Raw genomic sequence first — 20,475 nt, 5'->3', positions numbered from 1 at the left:
TTTAAACTTTTAGTAAAAGAAAAAATTGATCAGACTACCTCTTTTCTGGCAAACATGAACCCCTTTAAGGAAAATCATTCGAGTCACATGAACCCACTGACTAATTTATCCATATTTTTAACTAATTTCTCCCACAGGATTTCTATGTTGAAAATGAAACAATCTTTGATTCTTAAACAGGAGATGGATTCTACGAGTGGCTTTCTATAGGAGAAAAAACTTACTAGAATAAATGTTTTATTAGCTTTAGCACATCTACTCAACATTCATAGAACTGCTAGGAATAAAGAGTGAAAATAACATGAAAATGAAGGAAAAATGAGACTCAGAGAGATCAGCTGATGGGGTTAAAAAAACAAAAGCCTCAGAGGAGGCCTGCATGCCATATATGTACTGCTAAAGGGATGTGGTTCTAGAAACAAAAGGGGAGAGAATAAAATATCTATTGGCAATGCTTAAATCAAAATGTAATAAGACAAAACAAACTTCAGGAACTAAAAACCAAGGATAAAAGTATTGAAAATAAATCTAACACTAAAACTTTTCACTGAACTCCAAAAGCAAGTCTTTTGAACCACAGTATCATGTTAAAAACTAAGATTTTAAAGCTATGCTACCACTAAGGAATAGTTGCAGACTGTGTGTGTGTGTGTGTTTATGTGTGTGTGTGTGTGTGTGTAGATACATAGATGATATATAGATGAACAGAGAGCTGGATAGAGCCATAGATCGATAGAGATTGACAGGTCGATAGATTTTAAAAATTTATTTGCCATTCACTACTTTGCAACAATTCTCCCAATTTGGTTTGAAAAGAGACAACAGGTGACTTTTGTTTAAAGTCCAAGTAAAGAGAGAAGCCGTGTTTGGAGCGAGAATCCTTTAATAACTATATTTATTTCCAGAGAACAATAAATACAGAAATTGCAAGCAGTATATATAACAGTAATATCTTTTTTAAATATAGAATCACCTACTTTTATACAACTTAACAGGCAAACATGTTTTTTTGTTATTGTTGTTTGGAAATTAGCATTGGGAAAAGCTACATAACAGAGGAAATACCAAGTAAAATCAAACAGTGTTCACTCTTAACTCTAAACACAGTGCTCCCACTACTGGTTCTGCATCGAGGCGGAGGGGAAGGCCAGAGGCAGGCTCAGCTTCGGGCGGCAGCGGTCTGGGGCTGCTCGGATTGGAGCTGCTTGCCAAGGTATTCCCTAAAAAATAAGAATGAAATAAGGAGAATGAGAATTTCAATAGCAAAGAATCACTTCCAAAATTGAAACACACTATGCACTGTCATATTTAACATCCAAAAATAATAAAATCCTACAAAATTAAACTTTTCCAAATTTCAAAAGTACTTGTACTGTATGACTTCTACTTCATGTATCATACACAAGTTATGACGACAAACTAGTCATTCTTGTATTTTTATGAATAACTTGTAAAGTTATTACAATTACACAAACAGGTGATTACAAGGAAGTGTAGTTACTTCCTGGGGAAAGACTACTTTCCTGTTCAGATAAAGGGGTCTTGTTTACTGCTACTGCCACTTCTGCAATCTAAGAAGTTCAAAATCACCTCAATTACGATTCTGAATGACCTCATAAATGAAAAACAAATGTCCTGCTGTTAGAGAATATGTGTATCTTCACCCTGGGATGACACAAGAGTACATGAAAATAAATCACCAAAACTAGCATTGGGAGTCCCCACACTAACAGGAGCTACTGGTCTGGGGCACTCACTCTGCCCCAGCACAGTCTAAAGCCCGCACAGAGACGGTCAGGCCAGAGCCACAGAACAATTCCAGGAGCTGAGTAGCAGCACTCACTCCACAGGTAGAGCAACTGGGGCTCAGAGCAGTGGTCCCCAATCCTTTTAGAGCACTCTCCTTCAGAAAATAAGCATGCGCCCACAGTATGTGCACACTTAGCTCTAAAGTACACACAGACACCACTGTGAATTCCAGGACAGAAAACAATCTTGTCCCTATTTTCCTTTGAGGCACTTGCCCAAACTTTTGTTTTAGAACCAATTAGGAAGAAAAAGAGGCTTTTCAAGAAAAAACTATTTAAAAGTTTTCCTCTTACAAAAAAGCATGAGTTTGGAATAGAGACGTAGGTTTACATTCCAGTTCCATAACCTCCCAGGTATTCCCATGGGGGCTCTAGGAGGCACTGGGTGTGCAGGCCCTGGCTGGGCTGCAAGCAGCAGGTACACTGTCAATGCCATCCTCTCTTGCCTATCGTCTATCAACTGTGTGAGCGTCACCAAGAAACCACCTTTGGGGGCCACCGATGTCCACAGGTAAATGTGACTCCGCCTCTCTCCACAGTGGTCCAGAAGAAGGCAAGCATTTCGCCTGCGCTGCTCTCCCCCTGCTACTGCAGCCTAGGCCAAAGCTGCAAAGATTTTAAGACAGAAAAGACAGAAGCACTGGGAATGCGGACAAGATGCCACGCAGTGGCAGAGCAGCAGGGAGGAGGAATCGGTGGCCCAAAGCATGTAAAGTGCCACGCCGCCCGCCCCAACCCAAAGGCTGCTCACTTTCTAATACCATGAGACTGAACAAAGCGTCCCAGGACACAGAAGTGGGTTATGATCTTTTCCACCCCTCAAGGAAAGTTCTTATAACTGACTCATTAATTTTGGATGTTATATTAAAGTGTTTAATATTCTTGTGCTACCAGGAACTGTGCTGACACACACAGACAACGGGATCTTATTTCTAACCAGAAGTTAAGTAAATAGTCATGTCTACTTCATGGAAAGGCTGAAAGGGAAGACATCCTATTATCTTTGTTAGACAGGAAAAACAAGAGTTTACAGCCACTATCTATGCTGCTACTCTGGGAATGCCTGCAACTTGGGAGCATCTGTGGTCACACAGATTTGTTTTCTTGGTGGTGGAGGTAATAATATTTATGGCAAATTTCCAGATCTTATATTTTCCCTGCATATATGTGAGAAATCAAGCCTGAAGTTAGATATGCTTCATTTTAGAGAGGTCTTCAAATATTTCAATTTTAGACTACTTAGTGCGGAGCCTTAGAAAACATTTTAAAAGTGTACTTCAAAGACACTGTGCCACTCTTCAATGACAGTAAGACATGGTTCTCTCCCTGAAGGACTGATGTCAATGACCAAGTTTTAAATGTAAGTTTTCAAAAACGACTAGTAAGAATGTACGACAACGCCTCCAGGAGCTCAGGCAGGGAACTGGTAAGTTACCACAAAGGGTCCTGTGTATGTGGTCACAGACAGGCTCCCAACCTGCTCCATCCCTTCCAGAGGCATGAGGGTAGTTTGTTCCCTATATCACACTTCACTAATACTTAGGAGACAACAAGTGGTGAAGATAATTCTTTCTTCACAAAAGGAACACTCTTGTAGGGCCAAAGTAGGACAGTAAAACCCGGCACAGGTGGGCTGTTCCAGCAGAGAATGAAAAGACACATGCAGCCACGGCTTCCACCCCACCATCTTCCACTCGTTTTTTGTCTTCCTGATCAAAGATATACATTACAGGTAACATCCTCTCCTACACAATTTTTTTTTTTTTTTTGAGACAGGGTTTTGCTCCGTTGCCCAGGCTGGAGTACAGTGGTGAGATCACAGTTCACTGCAGCCTTGACTTCCTGGGTTCAAGCCATCCTCCCACCCTAGCCTCTTGAGTAGCTGGGACTACAGGTGCTCACCACCATGCCTGGCTAATTTTTTTAGTTTTTGTTGCCCAGGCTGGACGCTAACTCCTGGGCTTATGCCTGCCTCAGCCCCTAAAGTGCTGGAGTTACGGGTGTGAGCCATCACACCCAGCCAGGCTTTCACTCTCGTTTTTTCATACATACAAGGTAGCCCGGAGGCATCCACTTCTTCCTGACCTAAGTATGTGACACATAGAAAAATCAGCACCTCCTTTCTTCTGCCTAGTTGAGGGTTTATGTAATTTGGATTTGGGGGAAGAGCAAGGACTCATATAGATGAAAAAGGGTCCAACTAAGAACCTGCACATCAGCGGCCCCACGTGGAACTTTGTGAGCCTGGCTTGAGTGTTGTAGGTCAAAATGCCAAAAGCCCAGCAAGAGAAGAGCCCAGACAGGATTCATGGAAAGAATCATCCAATTTTCTCCTCAAGCTTTCCTGAAATTGCTGTTTGTTATGGCATGTGGGGTGTTAGATGGCTTGCTAACATACCAGGAGGAACTGAATGGTGGCTCCACTGAAAAGGGTATTAAAAACACCTAACCTATACGAACTTTGGGAAAAATCCACTCCTTTGAACTTGGCTTTTATTTATTTTATTTTATTTTATTTTATTTTTTGAGACTGAGTCTCACTTTATTGCTCAGGCTGGAGTGCAAAAGGAAAAACTAGTATAGATTTTACCTCAGGGGATAATAATGTATCTAGAACAAAGGATGCAAGGAGATCTTTTGTCAATTAATCTTGATATTGAGTCAGCCTTTCTCTCTATACACGAAGATCAATACAAAAAAATTTCAACTTATAATTCAGTCAAAAGGTGCCTGACTTGTACAAGCAACTTATAGGAATGTGACATTAAATCTGTGCTTCTGCTACCTAAGATGCAAAATTTGTGAGGTGCAGTATTTTTCTTCTTTAACTTCATCTACACCTGAAATCTCCTGAGATCTCAACATCTCTGCAACTGAAAAAAGGGCAGTCTGAAAACCTACTCCCCTTTTTAAAAACCCAAGTACATAAACAGCTCACAAAAGAGATCATACTGCTGCAATAGAGTTTACGTCTGATGAAGAAACCCTGAAAAACTGACTTTCACTTCCCACAAGGCACCACTGCGGCGGCTGAGAATTGACGGGGGCATTCTGAAGGTGACTAACTATCTGGGTTCTATTCTGTTAGGAGCTAGGGCACCAGGAAGCACTTACTTAGCTATAGTAACTCTTCAAACAACAGAAAGACCATTACCCATTCTAATCAAATGCCTCACCATCACAGTATATTTAGTTGCTTAAAGACTCAAACATTATAGATGTTTCTTTCTTTAAAACTGTAATTGAAGACACTCTAATAGTATTTCAACATTTTACAAACTTTACCTACATAATTTGAAATACATGGTAACTTCAGCTGTGTAATTTAGTGACAGGAAAAAAGTGATTTTCTACTGACGAATATATTAATCAATGAAAACTACTAAGTCTTTTTTATTTTCCTTTATTGGCCTTGCCTGCCCACCAAGTCAAGTAGAAAACCCATTGTTAGCAGCATTTTTGTACTGTTTTCTCTAGTCTTCCTTTGGTATGCAAATTTTTCATAATTAAAACCATAATGTTATTAGAATTCTACAGCCTGCTTCTTTCAGTACGTTTGTCATAATGATCATTAAAATTACATCTGAGTCATAATTACATGTTTCTTACTCTTTACCTATCCTGTTTTGGAAAACAAGTTGGTATAAAATAAATCATTAACAAACTATTCTTTTCTAAATATATAAACACAATTTATCTTAGAAAATATAAACTTTATAGTTGTTTATAATACAGATTTATATTTGGTTAAGGGGAAAAATAAATCATCAATAATTTTATATAACTCTGCTTTCTTTAATGCTAACTCACTATAGTTTAGTTATACATTCAGTGATTCCTCTAGCTTTTATCATTTTTAACACAAAGCAAACTTTGTTTTATGAACTGAAAAAAAAAAATTTTGTTTTATGTAAAAACAAATTGTGTTTATATGAAAACCGCAGTGCCCTCTCTCATCTGTATCTAATTTACAAAAACATTTAAATTCCAAGAGTAAGTACTACATAGTCCAACTCTTTCTACAGTATTTTGATCTCAGCCTAGGAAAAACAGTATTTAACATCACAACATGTACCATTTTTTAGTGCCTGCTAGTTACTAAGCAATGCACTAGCTGCTTGACATACATTTTCTTACGTACTCTTCACAAGAATACCCATAAATGTACAGAAGAGCCCCATTTATAGATATGTAACTCGAGTTTAGCAATGATAACTAACATGTTGTAAGGTTAGGACGACTAGATTAGTGGGGAGTGTATTGGTACCAAGTCTGATTTCAAAATTCACAGTTTTAATGACTAATAGTACAACCTCATGGTACATTATTCTTCCTCTCACTGGCTAGAGATACATTATTGTACAGCTGTGAGAATAAAAAAGATTAAGAACATCACAGTGCAAATCCTCAATTTATTTTCTCAAACATATTTTCATGATCACTAGACACTTCACTTTCTAACAGCATCTAAATCCAAAGACTAATAGGTTAGCAATCTCCCTAAAGAGGTGATTCATGGAATTAAAAAGGAAAAAAAAAGAGATCAGTGATTCTAAAAGTCTATTCTAGAGTCTGTTTATAGGATTTGTAGTTCTAAGAAACAAAAATGTACATTTTAAAAGAAATTGCATTAAAGAGTGTATTCTAAAAGCAATTTACGTAAAATTTGCAATAACAAAGTTATTTTTCCTACAGGAATTCCACTAATCAAATCTTTTTATTTTTCTTTTTAATAAGCTGTAAAATCTAAATGCCACTAAACAGTTTAAACCTGCATTTCTTTATTTCTGGCTATGCTCAAGAGTTGTCCTCTTCCCCTGCTGCTACCAGCTCTGTCACAGATAGGCAGTATCTTCCATGTTTCATTGCTTTTCCAATGCGTGATTATGATGGGCAAGCAACGCACTGAGCCACTCAAAGAATTGGAGTTGGCAGCAAACACTCCTTTACCTTTTAAATGCTGGTTCCTGATCATCAAGTACTTATAACCAAAAGCAACCTGCACAACACAGGGCACACCCCTAGCCAACTGCACTGCATACAAATCCAGTTATGCAATGCGCAGTGTGGGAGAAATGCCTGTGCAGTTACAAGAGCTTCTAATAAGAATATTTATTTTCTATTTATTACAACGACAGCATGTAAGCGAAGTCCACATTTAAGACTTATTGCAGATTTCTTTTTCTCAAATTATATTTAGGAAGACTGAGAGCATATGAGAGTGGAGATGGTATCCCATTTATCATCTTCCAGTTTTCAGATCAGTCCCTGGTATAAACTAAGAGATCGATGACTGTTGAATAAAGGGTACTTGAAGAGTCCTCCAGGAGAGTTAGACCCGGAAAAGGATGCATCTTTCTCCTAAAGGAAAATGTGCTGCAACACTGTAGAGCCAGTCTTCAGCAGTTAAACCTACCAACTACTCCATAATCTAACTGCAGAATTGCTCAAACAAAATTTAAAAGTTATTTTTAATTAGAATCTGCATATAACATAAGAAAACTCAACTAAATCCACAGTAAAGAAATAATATTTTAGAAGATTAGTTCAATGTTTTAATGACATGTAGTAGAAAATGAATTAAATCAGCTTTATAATTATACTTGAAGGATCTCCTAGCCTACAAAATTATTCTTTAGAGAATCCATTTTCCCACAAGATATGCAAAAACTAAAATAAACCAAAACACGTGGGCCAGATGTTTCTTCAATATGAATATAATCACCTGAAATGAGTCTCAGAGCTATTTAAAGAATAAAGCAGATTATACAACTTTGGCACACTACATAGAAGGTGACAGACGTTTTTGATTTGTGTGTGTGATTTTGTTTGGTAACTAAGAATGTCAAGGATAAACCTGGGAAGTCGCTGGCCTCCTCCCTCGGATTTCTCCTTCACATCCAACTGGTAACCAGCTCTCACAGATCCCCTCTCCTCCATACGCTGAATCTCTCCCACCCTACTCACCCCTGATCCCGCCTCTCACCATGGCTGGATTGGATCTCCAGCCTCTCTACTGGTCTTTTCCCTCTAGTCTTTTACAATCCAAAATCCAGTACCCTCCCCACAACCACTGTCTCTAAAGTGGCAGTGCTAAAATGACACTGTTATTTTACCTCTCGGTGGTTTTCTACAGCCTTCAGGAAAGAACTCAGAACATCAAAGCAGAGATGGTTTATCGTGATGTGGCCACTTTGCATGCCTCCTACTTTATTTTAGCTTCATAACAGACTCCAGCTGTCTGGTAATTCCCCAGCTGGGTGAGGATCTCCCTAACCGGATGTGTCTGCTTGCACAGCTCTCTCCCCCACTTCCTCCTTCTGTTCACAGTCCCCATCTCCTCTCTGCCCAGAACCCTCCTGGGCCTAAGCCTGCTCTCCATGTGGTCACGTGGCTGTGCGTCCTTCCCATGGGGTCACAGCGCAGCATGCGCTTGCTGCCTCACCGTGGGATGAACCATCGATCTCTCTAGCTTTCCCCAAAATGGTAAACAGAAAAGTTAGACATGTTGAAATTTGTAAATCCAATATAAACTTTATAGGGAGGTGATGAATGGACCTACTATCACCAACCCTCTCTGTCAAAAACCAGTTTTTAAATTAAATTAAATCTCATTTAAATGTGATCTACAATTTACTATTTTCTAAGTAAGCTAATAAAAGTAGTATAACTACTTCAGTTGTTTTAATTTCTTTTTTTTTTTTTTGTTTTTTTTGTTTTTTTTTGTTTTTTTTTATTTTTATTTTTTTATTTTTATTATACTTTAAGTTCTAGGGTACATGTGCATAACGTGCAGGTTTGTTACATATGTATACTTATGCCATGTTGGTGTGCTGCACCCATCAACTCGTCAGCACCCATCAATTCATCATTTATATCATGTATAACTCCCCAATGCAATCCCTCCCTCCTCCCCCCTCCCCCCCCCCCATGATAGACCCCAGTGTGTGATGTTCCCCTTCCCGAGTCCAAGTGATCTCATTGTTCAGTTCCCACCTATGAGTGAGAACATGCGGTGTTTGGTTTTCTCTTCTTGTGATAGTTTGCTAAGCATGATGGTTTCCAGCTGCATCCATGTCCCTACAAAGGACGCAAACTCATCCTTTTTTATGGCTGCATAGTATTCCATGGTGTATATGTGCCACATTTTCTTAATCCAGTCTGTCACAGATGGACATTTGGGTTGATTCCAAGTCTTTGCTATTGTGAATAGTGCCGCAATAAACATACGTGTACATGTGTCTTTGTAGTAGACTAATTTATAATCCTTTGGGTATATACCCAGTAGTGGGATGGCTGGGTCATATGGTACATCTAGTTCTAGATCCTTGAGGAATTGCCATACTGTTTTCCATAATGGTTGAACTAGTTTACAATCCCACCAACAGTGTAAAAGTGTTCCTATTTCTCCACATCCTCTCCAACACCTGTTGTTTCCTGACTTCTTAATGATTGCCATTCTAACTGGTGTGAGATGGTATCTCATTGTGGTTTTGATTTGCATTTCTCTGATGGCCAGTGATGATGAGCATTTTTTCATGTGTCTGTTGGCTGTATGAATATCTTCTTTTGAGAAATGTCTGTTCATATCCTTTGCCCACTTTTTGATGGGGTTGTTTGTTTTTTTCTCGTATATTTGTTTGAGTTCTTTGTAGATTCTGGATATTAGCCCTTTGTCAGATGAGTAGGTTGCAAAAATTTTCTCCCATTCTGTAGGTTGCCTGTTCACTCTGATGGTAGTTTCTTTTGCTGTGCAAAAGCTCTTTAGTTTAATTAGATCCCATTTGTCAATTTTTGCTTTTGCTGCCGTTGCTTTTGGTGTTTTAGACATGAAGTCCTTGCCCATGCCTATGTCCTGAATGGTACTACCTAGATTTTCTTCTAGGGTTTTTATGGTATTAGGTCTAACATTGAAGTCTCTAATCCATCTTGAATTAATCTTCGTATAAGGGGTAAGGAAAGGATCCAGTTTCAGCTTTCTACTTATGGCTAGCCAATTTTCCCAGCACCATTTATTAAATAGGGAATCCTTTCCCCATTTCTTGTTTCTCTCAGGTTTGTCAAAGATCAGATGGCTGTAGATGTGCGGTATTATTTCTGAGGACTCTGTTCTGTTCCATTGGTCTATATCTCTGTTTTGGTACCAGTACCATGCTGTTTTGGTTACTGTAGCCTTGTAGTATAGTTTGAAGTCAGGTAGCGTGACGCCTCCAGCTTTGTCCTTTTGACTTAGGATTGTCTTGGCAATGCGGGCTCTTTTTTGGTTCCATATGAACTTTAAAGCAGTTTTTTCCAATTCTGTGAAGAAAGTCATTGGTAGCTTGATGGGGATGGCATTGAATCTATAAATAACCTTGGGGAGTATGGCCATTTTCACGATATTGATTCTTCCTATCCATGAGCATGGTATGTTCTTCCATTTGTTTGTGTCCTCTTTGATTTCACTGAGCAGTGGTTTGTAGTTCTCCTTGAAGAGGTCCTTTACATCCCTTGTAAGCTGGATTCCTAGGTATTTTATTCTCTTTGAAGCAATTGTGAATGGAAGTTCATTCCTGATTTGGCTCTCTGCTTGTCTGTTGCTGGTGTATAAGAATGCTTGTGATTTTTGCACATTAATTTTGTATCCTGAGACTTTGCTGAAGTTGCTTATCAGCTTAAGGAGATTTTGGGCTGAGACGATGGGGTTTTCTAAATATACAATCATGTCATCTGCAAACAGGGACAATTTGACTTCTTCTTTTCTTAACTGGATACCCTTGATTTCTTTCTCTTGCCTGATTGCCCTAGCCAGAACTTCCAACACTATGTTGAATAGGAGTGGTGAGAGAGGGCATCCCTGTCTTGTGCCAGTTTTCAAAGGGAATTTTTCCAGTTTTTGCCCATTCAGTATGATATTAGCTGTGGGTTTGTCATAAATAGCTCTTATTATTTTGAGGTACGTTCCATCAATACCGAATTTATTGAGCGTTTTTAGCATGAAGGGCTGTTGAATTTTGTCAAAAGCCTTTTCTGCATCTATTGAGACAATCATGTGGTTCTTGTCTTTGGTTCTGTTTATATGCTGGATTACGTTTATTGATTTGCGAATGTTGAACCAGACTTGCATCCCAGGGATGAAGCCCACTTGATCATGGTGGATAAGCTTTTTGATGTGCTGCTGAATCCGGTTTGCCAGTATTTTATTGAGGATTTTTGCATCAATGTTCATCAGGGATATTGGTCTAAAATTCTCTTTTTTTGTTGTGTCTCTGCCAGGCTTTGGTATCAGGATGATGTTGGCCTCATAAAATGAGTTCGGGAGGATTCCCTCTTTTTCTATTGATTGGAATAGTTTCAGAAGGAATGGTACCAGCTCCTCCTTGTACCTCTGGTAGAATTCAGCTGTGAATCCATCTGGTCCTGGACTTTTTTTGGTGGGTAGGCTATTAATTGTTGCCTCAATTTCAGAGCCTGCTATTGGTCTATTCAGGGATTCAACTTCTTCCTGGTTTAGCCTTGGGAGAGTGTAAGTGTCCAGGAAATTATCCATTTCTTCTAGATTTTCTAGTTGATTTGCGTAGAGGCGTTTATAGTATTCTCTGATGGTAGTTTGTATTTCTGTGGGGTCAGTGGTGATATCCCCTTTATCATTTTTTATTGCATCTATTTGATTCCTCTCTCTTTTTTTCTTTATTAGCCTTGCTAGCGGTCTGTCAATTTTGTTGATCTTTTCAAAAAACCAACTCCTGGATTCATTGATTTTTTGGAGGGTTTTTTGTGTCTCTATCTCCTTCAGTTCGGCTCTGATCTTAGTTATTTCTTGCCTTCTGCTAGCTTTTGAATGTGATTGCTCTTGCCTCTCTAGTTCTTTTAATTGTGATGTTAGAGTGTCAATTTTAGATCTTTCCTGCTTTCTCTTGTGGGCATTTAGTGCTATAAATTTCCCTCTACACACTGCTTTAAATGTGTCCCAGAGATTCTGGTATGTTGTATCTTTGTTCTCATTGGTTTCAAAGAACATCTTTATTTCTGCTTTCATTTCGTTATGTACCCAGTAGTCATTCAGGAGCAGGTTGTTCAGTTTCCATGTAGTTGAGCGGTTTTGATTGAGTTTCTTAGTCCTGAGTTCTAGTTTGATTGCACTGTGGTCTGAGAGACAGTTTGTTATAATTTCTGTTCTTTTACATTTGCTGAGGAGTACTTTACTTCCAATTATGTGGTCAATTTTGGAATAAGTGCGATGTGGTGCTGAGAAGAATGTATATTCTGTTGATTTGGGGTGGAGAGTTCTATAGATGTCTATTAGGTCCGCTTGGTGCAGAGATGAGTTCAATTCCTGGATATCCTTGTTAACTTTCTGTCTCGTTGATCTGTCTAATGTTGACAGCGGAGTGTTGAAGTCCCCCATTATTATTGTATGGGAGTCTAAGTCTCTTTGTAAGTCTCTAAGGACTTGCTTTATGAATCTGGGTGCTCCTGTATTGGGTGCATATATATTTAGGATAGTTAGCTCTTCCTGTTGAATTGATCCCTTTACCATTATGTAATGGCCTTCTTTGTCTCTTTTGATCTTTGATGGTTTAAAGTCTGTTTTATCAGAGACTAGAATTGCAACCCCTGCTTTTTTTTGTTCTCCATTTGCTTGGTAGATCTTCCTCCATCCCTTTATTTTGAGCCTATGTATGTCTCTGCATGTGAGATGGGTCTCCTGAATACAGCAGACTGATGGGTCTTGACTCTTTATCCAGTTTGCCAGTCTGTGTCTTTTAATTGGAGCATTTAGTCCATTAACATTTAAGGTTAATATTGTTATGTGTGAACTTGATCCTGCCATTATGATATTAACTGGTTATTTTGCTCGTTAGTTGATGCAGTTTCTTCCTAGCCTCGATGGTGTTTACATTTTGCCAAGTTTTTGCGATGGCTGGTACCGGTTGTTCCTTTCCATGTTTAGGGCTTCCTTCAGGGTCTCTTGTAAGGCAGGCCTGGTGGTGACAAAATCTCTAAGCATTTGCTTATCTGTAAAGGATTTTATTTCTCCTTCACTTATGAAACTTAGTTTGGCTGGATATGAAATTCTGGGTTTAAAATTCTTTTCTTTAAGAACGTTGAATATTGGCCCCCACTCTCTTCTGGCTTGTAGAGTTTCTGCCGAGAGATCTGCTGTTAGTCTGATGGGCTTCCCTTTGTGGGTGACCCGACCTTTCTCTCTGGCTGCCCTTAAGATTTTTTCCTTCATTTCAACTTTGGTGAATCTGGCAATTATGTGTCTTGGAGTTGCTCTTCTGGAGGAGTATCTTTGTGGCGTTCTCTGTATTTCCTGAATTTGAATGTTGGCCTGCCCTACTAGGTTGGGGAAGTTCTCCTGGATGATATCCTGAAGAGTGTTTTCCAACTTGGTTCCATTTTCCCCCTCACTTTCAGGCACCCCAATCAGACGTAGATTTGGTCTTTTTACGTAATCCCATACTTCTTGCAGGCTTTGCTCATTTCTTTTTCTTCTTTTTTCTTTTGGTTTCTCTTCTCGCTTCATTTCATTCATTTGATCTTCAATCGCTGATACTCTTTCTTCCAGTTGATCGAGTCGGTTACTGAAGCTTGTGCATTTGTCACGTATTTCTCGTGTCATGGTTTTCATCTCTGTCATTTCGTTTATGATCTTCTCTGCATTAATGAGTCTAGCTGTCAATTCTTCCACTCTTTTTTCAAGATTTTTAGTTTCTTTGCGCTGGGTACGTAATTCCTCCTTTAGCTCTGATAAGTTTGATGGACTGAAGCCTTCTTCTCTCCTCTCGTCCAAGTCATTCTCTGACCAGCTTTGATCCGTTGCTGGTGATGGGCTGCGCTCCTTTGCAGGGGGAGATGCGCTCTTATTTTTTGAATTTCCAGCTTTTCTGCCCTGCTTCTTCCCCATCTTTGTGGTTTTATCTGTCTCTGGTCTTTGATGGTGGTGACGAACTGATGGGGTTTTGGTATAGGTGTCCTTCCTGTTTGATAGTTTTCCTTCTGACAGTCAGAAGGACTCTCTGTTGGTCTGTTGGAGATTGCTTGAGGTCCACTCCAGACCCTGTTTGCCTGGGTATCAGCAGCAGAGGTTGCCGAAGATAGAATATTGCTGAACAGCGAGTGTACCTGTCTGATTCTTCCTTTGGAAGTGTCCTCTCAGGGGTGTACTCCACCCTGTGAGGTGTGGGGTGTCAGACTGCCCCTAGTGGGGGATTTCTCCCAGCTAGGCTACTCAGGGGTCAGGGACACACCTGAGCAGGCAGTCTGTCCGTTCTCAGATCTCAACCTCCGCGTTGGGAGATCCGCGGCTCTCCCCAAAGCTGTCAGACAGAGTCGTTTGCGTCTGCACCGGCTCCCGCTACTTCCCCTGTTGGTCTTCAGCTGTGCGCTGTCCCCAGAGGTGGAGACTACAGAGACAGGCAGGCTTCCTTGAGCTGCTGTGAGCTCCACCCAGTTCGAGCTTCCCAGAGGCTTTGTTTACCTACTTAAGCCTCAGCAATGGCGGGCGCCCCTCCCCCAGCCTCGCTGCTGCCTTGCGGATAGATCGCGGCAGACTGCTGTGTTAGCAGTGAGGGAGGCTTCGTGGGCGTGGGACCCTCCCGGCCAGGTGTGGGATATATTCTCCTGGAATGTCTGTATGCTTACAGCGCAGTATTGGGGTGGGAGTTACCCGATTTTCCAGGTGTTGTGTGTCTCAGTTCCCCTGGCTAGGAAAACGGATCCCCTTCCCCCTTGCGCTTCCAGGTGAGGCGATGCCTCGCCCTGCTTCAGCTCTCGCTGGTCAGGCTGCAGCAGCTGACCAGCACCGATTGTCCGGCACTCCCTAGTGAGATGACCCCAGTACCTCAGTTGAAAATGCAGAAATCACCGGTCTTCTGTGTCGCTCGCGCTGGGAGTTGGAGACTGGAGTTGTTCCTATTCGGCCATCTTGCTCCGCCCCCTAATTTCTTAAACATTTCAAACATTAAAACAAAAATTCTTGGCAATGCCTATGCCATCGGAATTACCAAATATTAACTTTCAAAAACCTACAAACAACAGATTACAAGACTTTTCTCAAACTCTGAAAGGAAGAGGGGCGTTAAAAGGTCCGGAAATCTAAGCACAACCACAGCATTCTAAATTATCTGCCAGTGGAAGTAGGTCATATGGCCCCCCAAAACCTAAGAATTAAAATCAAAGCAATTATTTATAATCTAGTACAGACGAGTACAGATTTATAACTCCTGGGGAAGAGATCGCTAATGTTCCCCAATATCCTTTTTCTCTCCTTCCTCAGTAACAGAACCCTTTCATCTTAGTAGGCCACATAGCCTATCAGAGGAAAGATTTCATTTCCCAGTTCCTTTGTAGCTACATATGGCCAGAAGACTGAGTAATGGCCAATACGGTATAAGGTGGAAGTGTTGAGGGGCAACTTCCAGGAGCCTCCCCATGGCCTGGAACATACCCCTGCTCCCTGGCTCCCTGCCACCCCGACAGCCAAGAGGACCAGGCCACGCCCCAGGGATGGCAGTACACTGAGCTGAAGGAGGCTGGATCTCTGTGCATTGTCTAGTTCTGGTCTGCCCAGCCCACCCCTGGATGTAAGATAACAACAAATCTCTCTCTTAAGTCATGGTATTTGGGGTTTCTGTTACATCATTAGATGAACCTATCCTTCCCATTACTGTTCTCTTGAACAAAAATAACTATCCTTGAGACATAACCTTGGCTGGAAAAACAACAACAATAGCACCTATACTAGATATACACTGGCTTTAGTGCAAGTATATGTGACTAGATCAGTCAACTTGGGATTTAAAATATATTTAGGTAACAGCTTACCTATAAACTTAAATAAATCTAGACATATGACAATAGAACCAATATTTTTTTTCCCAAATATTGGAATTCTGAAACTTTCTGCTATGGTTTGAGTATCTGTCCCCTTCAAAACACATGTTGAAATTTAATCCCCAATGTGGCAGTATTGAGAGGAGGGGCCTTAAAGAGGTGACTGGGTCATGAAGTTCTGCCCTCATGAGCGGATTAATCCATTCATGAATTAATAGATGAATGGCTTTTCATGAGAGTGGGACTACGGCTTTATAAGAAGAGGCTGGGCACGGTGGCTCACGCCTGTAATCCCAGCACTATGGTAGGCCAAGGCGGATCACGAGGTCAGGAGATCGAGACCATCCTGGCTAACACGATGAAACCCCATCTCTACTAAAAATACAAAAAAAAAAAAAAAAAAGAGGGAGAGAAACCCTAGGCTAGCATGAGCGGGCGTTTAACCCCCTGGCCATGTGATGCCTGTGCCACCTCGGGACTCTGTAGAGTCCTCACCAATAAGAAGGCCCTCAACAGATGCAGCCCCTCAACCTTGACTTCTCAAACTCCGTAACTGTAAGAAATAAATTCCATTTCTTCAGACATTACCCAGTTCAGGTATTCTATTATAAGCATCAGAAAATGGAGAAAGACACTTTGCTCAGTGGTTTGTCTGAGCATGCAGCAGTCTTGACACCATTTCCACCTGACAGCTCATCTGTCATCTAGGTTGCCCCATCTAATTCCCTTACACAGCGAAGAACAGAAAGACGGACTGTGATATCAGGCCAGAACCAACAAAATCAAGTGTAACAACATACGACAGAGAAAATCTTGAGTACCCAAAAGGACAGTCAGCAAGGTTAAAATACATTAGGACCATATAATACTATCATCTACCCCAACTGGGAGACTAGCACAATTCAAACAAAGAGAAGAAAGAAAGGAGAGGGAGACAGACAAAAACAGCTGGGAAAAAAATGCCAAAGAGTATGATGACTTGCTTGTGTGTTCTCCTTTATAAAGAGCTCTAAGTTTCAAACTGCATGTTAATGATGTTCCTAAAAGCATAATATATGAACAATTTGGTCTGAAGGGCACTGACCATTGACAAGAAATCATTTAGTGGGAGAAAACTAGGCAAAATTTTTAATTAGTAAAATGTAAAATAAATCAAAATTCTGTTTTAAACATTTTAGACCACAGCTTATACTCAAAACTATCCAAAGATTATTCCATTAAAAAATGTTAATACAAGCCACTCTAATAGTTCCCTATTCTTTGAAAAAGTTGTTACTCTTTCCAGTGCTATGCTGCAAATAAAAACACTTTCAACAACAGTAAATAATCTGTTGTACAGACACCCCTATACATTTACTTTTATATTTAATAATCAACCTTGATTATATACCCATACTTTATATTAGCTCTCATTTAACATGACATAATGGCAAAATAATTTCTAACAATTTTTTCCAAATTGGAAGCTTTTTTCTCTTAAAGCTTCAAATTAAAAATTTATTTCAGGAAACTAACTGGTCCCTAGCTGCCACAATATAAAAAGACTATTCTTATACAGTAACAATGTTTTTAAGTATATCATATTTTAAATCTAAGGTGCTTCACATTTTTTATTTTGACAGAGGTTTCAACAAGATTAAAGTAAATCATGCCTATCAAATTCTGAATAGATACTATTCTACCCTGCTACCCAGAGGAACTTCAGAACATTATCTGAAGAACAGAGATTCAAACAACAAATATATTCTATCACCACCAAGTTAGTTCTGTATATTTGAAACCCTAAGGCATAAAAAAGGGAAGGATCTCTAAAGAGGAGAACATCTACCCATCTACTGTAGAGATGTGTAAAGATTCAAAAGATAACATCCCTCGTTAGTGCCTCCTTAGTGCCTCAATAATCCGAATTCTCTTCCCTCCCATTATCTGAAATAGGACTGTCTTCCTCCGCTCTCTCCTGCTATCTGTGGCACACAAGATCATGGAGAAAGACCAGGGAATACTCTGACCATGTTTAAAGAATGGTTCTGCTTCCTCCCCACTATCTAGCCCCACTTCCACTTCCAAATCACAAGTTTGGACCATAACAAGTTAAATCTTTAGCTATGAGGAAAACATTTATTCAGCATGAATCAGACAGCTCACCCCACCCCTGAATTAGCAATTCCTTTTAATAAATACGTATTTGCTAAGTCAGTCGATCTGAGCTAGTCTGGACAGATGTTTTGGTCTCACTAGCTGGAGTATCGGCAGGAAAGTTTTCTACATTTTTAATGGTAGACAGTCCCAGCTGGTTACTTTCCCTAAGTAACCATCCCATCCTGGCTCTTCAGGGTCTTGCCTCCATCAATTACCTGGCCCAGGTGGCCAATGGCCTTCTCGCTGCCACACCCATTGCATACTTTTCAGTCCTCCCTTCCTCGTCCTCTCAGCTTATTTTACACTGCTCACTACTACTCTATCCTTCCTGAAATATACTTGTTTTCCTTTCCTTCCCTAACAGCACATGTTTCTGGTTTTCACCTAATTTTCCAGCCAGTTCTCCTTAGAGTTAAGCAGTTAAGGTCTTAACTGCTACCACCCCACCCTCCCTGGGTAAAATCTACTCCTTTTCTGTCAGCCCATTCAATGTTTTGTCAGAGTCCATGGCAGCAGGTGGTTCTTAGCCTTTCTTGGATCACACAGCTCTTTGAGACTCCTGTGGAAAGCATGGGCTCTTCCCCTACCGCGTACAATTTCAGGGAGTTAATCCAAAACCTCCCCAGTGAAGAGCCCCTGTTCTACACACACTTTTTCAGGTAATCTCATCCCCTTCCACGACTTCCACTCTCACTCCACTGATTACTTTAAATCTCTCAATCTAGCTTATGTCTTACTCCTGAACTCCAAACCTGTATTTCCAGCTTTTGAATTTCTCCTCAGCTAGAAAGCAGAAACATCAAATTCAATGTGTCTAAAAAATGAACTCCTCAGTGCCACCCCAATTCTGTTCCTCTGTCTACATTCCTGTGTGAGTCAATGGAAAACATCCAGCTGCAGGTCGCAAGCCAGACTGCCAATCTTGATGTGACTCATTCACCACCAGCTCCACACAATCAGTAAGCCCTGTCACTTCCATATTTTTAATAACTAAAAAAAACTGGTCTTTCCTCTGTCTTTGCTGTCACCATTATTACCTAGGGAACAACTGCCTCATCTCTAGAGTGATCTAAGAGTTCCCACCTGGTTTTCTTGCCTCTAAACTTGCCACGCAGCAGGAAGGGTGACATCAAACACGAGCCTTCTCACAGTAGCCCTCTGTTCAGTCCTCTGATTGCTTCCATTATTCCGGGAAAATGTCCACACTCCTTAACGTGACAAGGAAGGCTCCCCTACCTCGGCAGCCACATCTCTCCCAACTCGCCCCTTCAGCCTCTGTCCTCAGCCTCACAGGGGCCAAGAGCCACTCGGCATGGGTGGCTACTGAACCCCAGGAATGGGGCACATGCAGACTGAACTGTGCTGAGTGTGAAGAACTTGCCAGATTTTTCAGACTCCGTGTGAAAAAAGTGGAAAATATCTCATTAGAAAATTTTACACCGATTACTCGTTGAAATAATGTAGATATAGTGGGTGAAATAAAACATTATTAAAATTAACTTCACTTTTTTTTTAACTTTTAAAAATATGGCTACTTGCAATTTTTACATTTCTCCTGTGTCGCTTGCATTAAATTTCACTGGGCCGTGCTCCTCTATGCAACAGAACTCCATGGAGATCCCCTGCTTTGTCCCTTCTGGCAATGCCATCCACTCGACAGTATTTATTAGGTGCTACCCTGAGGTGGGCACCAAATGTGAGCTAAGAGAGGGCCAGCAGGGCACAAAGCCCCGCCCTCCCCCTCACCATCACATGGGTCAGCCCTGCTTAAGGCCTCAGCACAGGCCGCCTGCCTCCAGGAAGACAGTCCTGATTTCACCAGAACCAAGATAAACGCTTCACTCATCTTTCCTCAATGAACGAATTAATAATTAATACAATTAGTCTTGCGGTTCCAGTTCTGCTCTTGGCTGATGACTGACAGCTGGAGATTCGAGGGCAGAGGCTGAAAACCTTCGGGCCAGAGCAGCTGCCCTCCTCAAACCTCCCCACACCAAACATAAGAGACTAGCACCACATGATTTTTTTGGCCAGCCCAGTTTTTTTTTTTTTTTTAAGTTATACTTTTTGTCTTTAAAATTAGGACAACCAGACCAGAAAAAAGTTGTTAATATTTTGGAAGAGAGGAAGAAGAAAATATGAAACAAGTTCACTGTGCACTGGTTACCAACCTGGCTGAATTTGGAGAAACAGAACACCCACATACAGGAGGCTATATGAAGCCTATTTATTACTTACAGATAGGCAGGAAGGGACAACAGAGGCCTGGGATCCATGGCAAGCCAGTCCCCAAAACGTGCAAGAAAGTAGCCCAGGGCAGATGAAGTCTCATCTGTGCATGCCTCACTCGCAAGGCAGCTGAAGGACCCCAGAAAGTAGCCCACCCTGAGTTTTACACCCTGGGGGCCACGTGATGTGTTGGGCTAACGTGCTGAAGCTCACCCTGTTGCGGGGAGGAAGAGAGTACGGAACGGAGCCCAGGCTATTCCAGGCTGTCCTTCCCTATCTGAGGATATTACATTCCCAGCATATCTACAGTTATTCTTGTAAACTACAAGTGAGAAAGGAGACAGAATTGAGTCTGTCAAAGGACACCAGAAGAACTGCCCTGCAGACAGGGCAGAAAGTCCAGCTGCAGTTCTGTGGAAGTCCTGCAAAGTCCTCTGAGGAATGGGCCTCACGCACTGTACTAGTCCAGGTCATCCTC

General features: G+C 40.9%; 1 protein-coding gene across 3 annotated transcripts in view; it reads right to left on the bottom strand.

Annotated features, from left to right (window-relative positions):
- Positions 1-865: 865 nt before the first annotated feature.
- The window catches only part of ATP6V1H (ATPase H+ transporting V1 subunit H), a 128,285-nt gene continuing 108,675 nt past the window's right edge, over positions 866-20,475 (bottom strand). For all 3 annotated transcript variants that reach the window (XM_010388010.2, XM_030937536.1, XM_010388011.2), the window contains one exon: positions 866-1,220. In XM_010388010.2, coding sequence (XP_010386312.1) covers positions 1,160-1,220 — 61 coding nt within the window. In that variant the 3' untranslated portion in view covers positions 866-1,159. The remainder of the gene's footprint in view (positions 1,221-20,475) is intronic.

Source organism: Rhinopithecus roxellana, chromosome 9, assembly GCF_007565055.1.
Source record: "Rhinopithecus roxellana isolate Shanxi Qingling chromosome 9, ASM756505v1, whole genome shotgun sequence".
NCBI classification, from domain to species: Eukaryota; Metazoa; Chordata; class Mammalia; order Primates; family Cercopithecidae; genus Rhinopithecus; species Rhinopithecus roxellana.
This window is presented reverse-complemented; position numbering and strand designations above follow the sequence as displayed.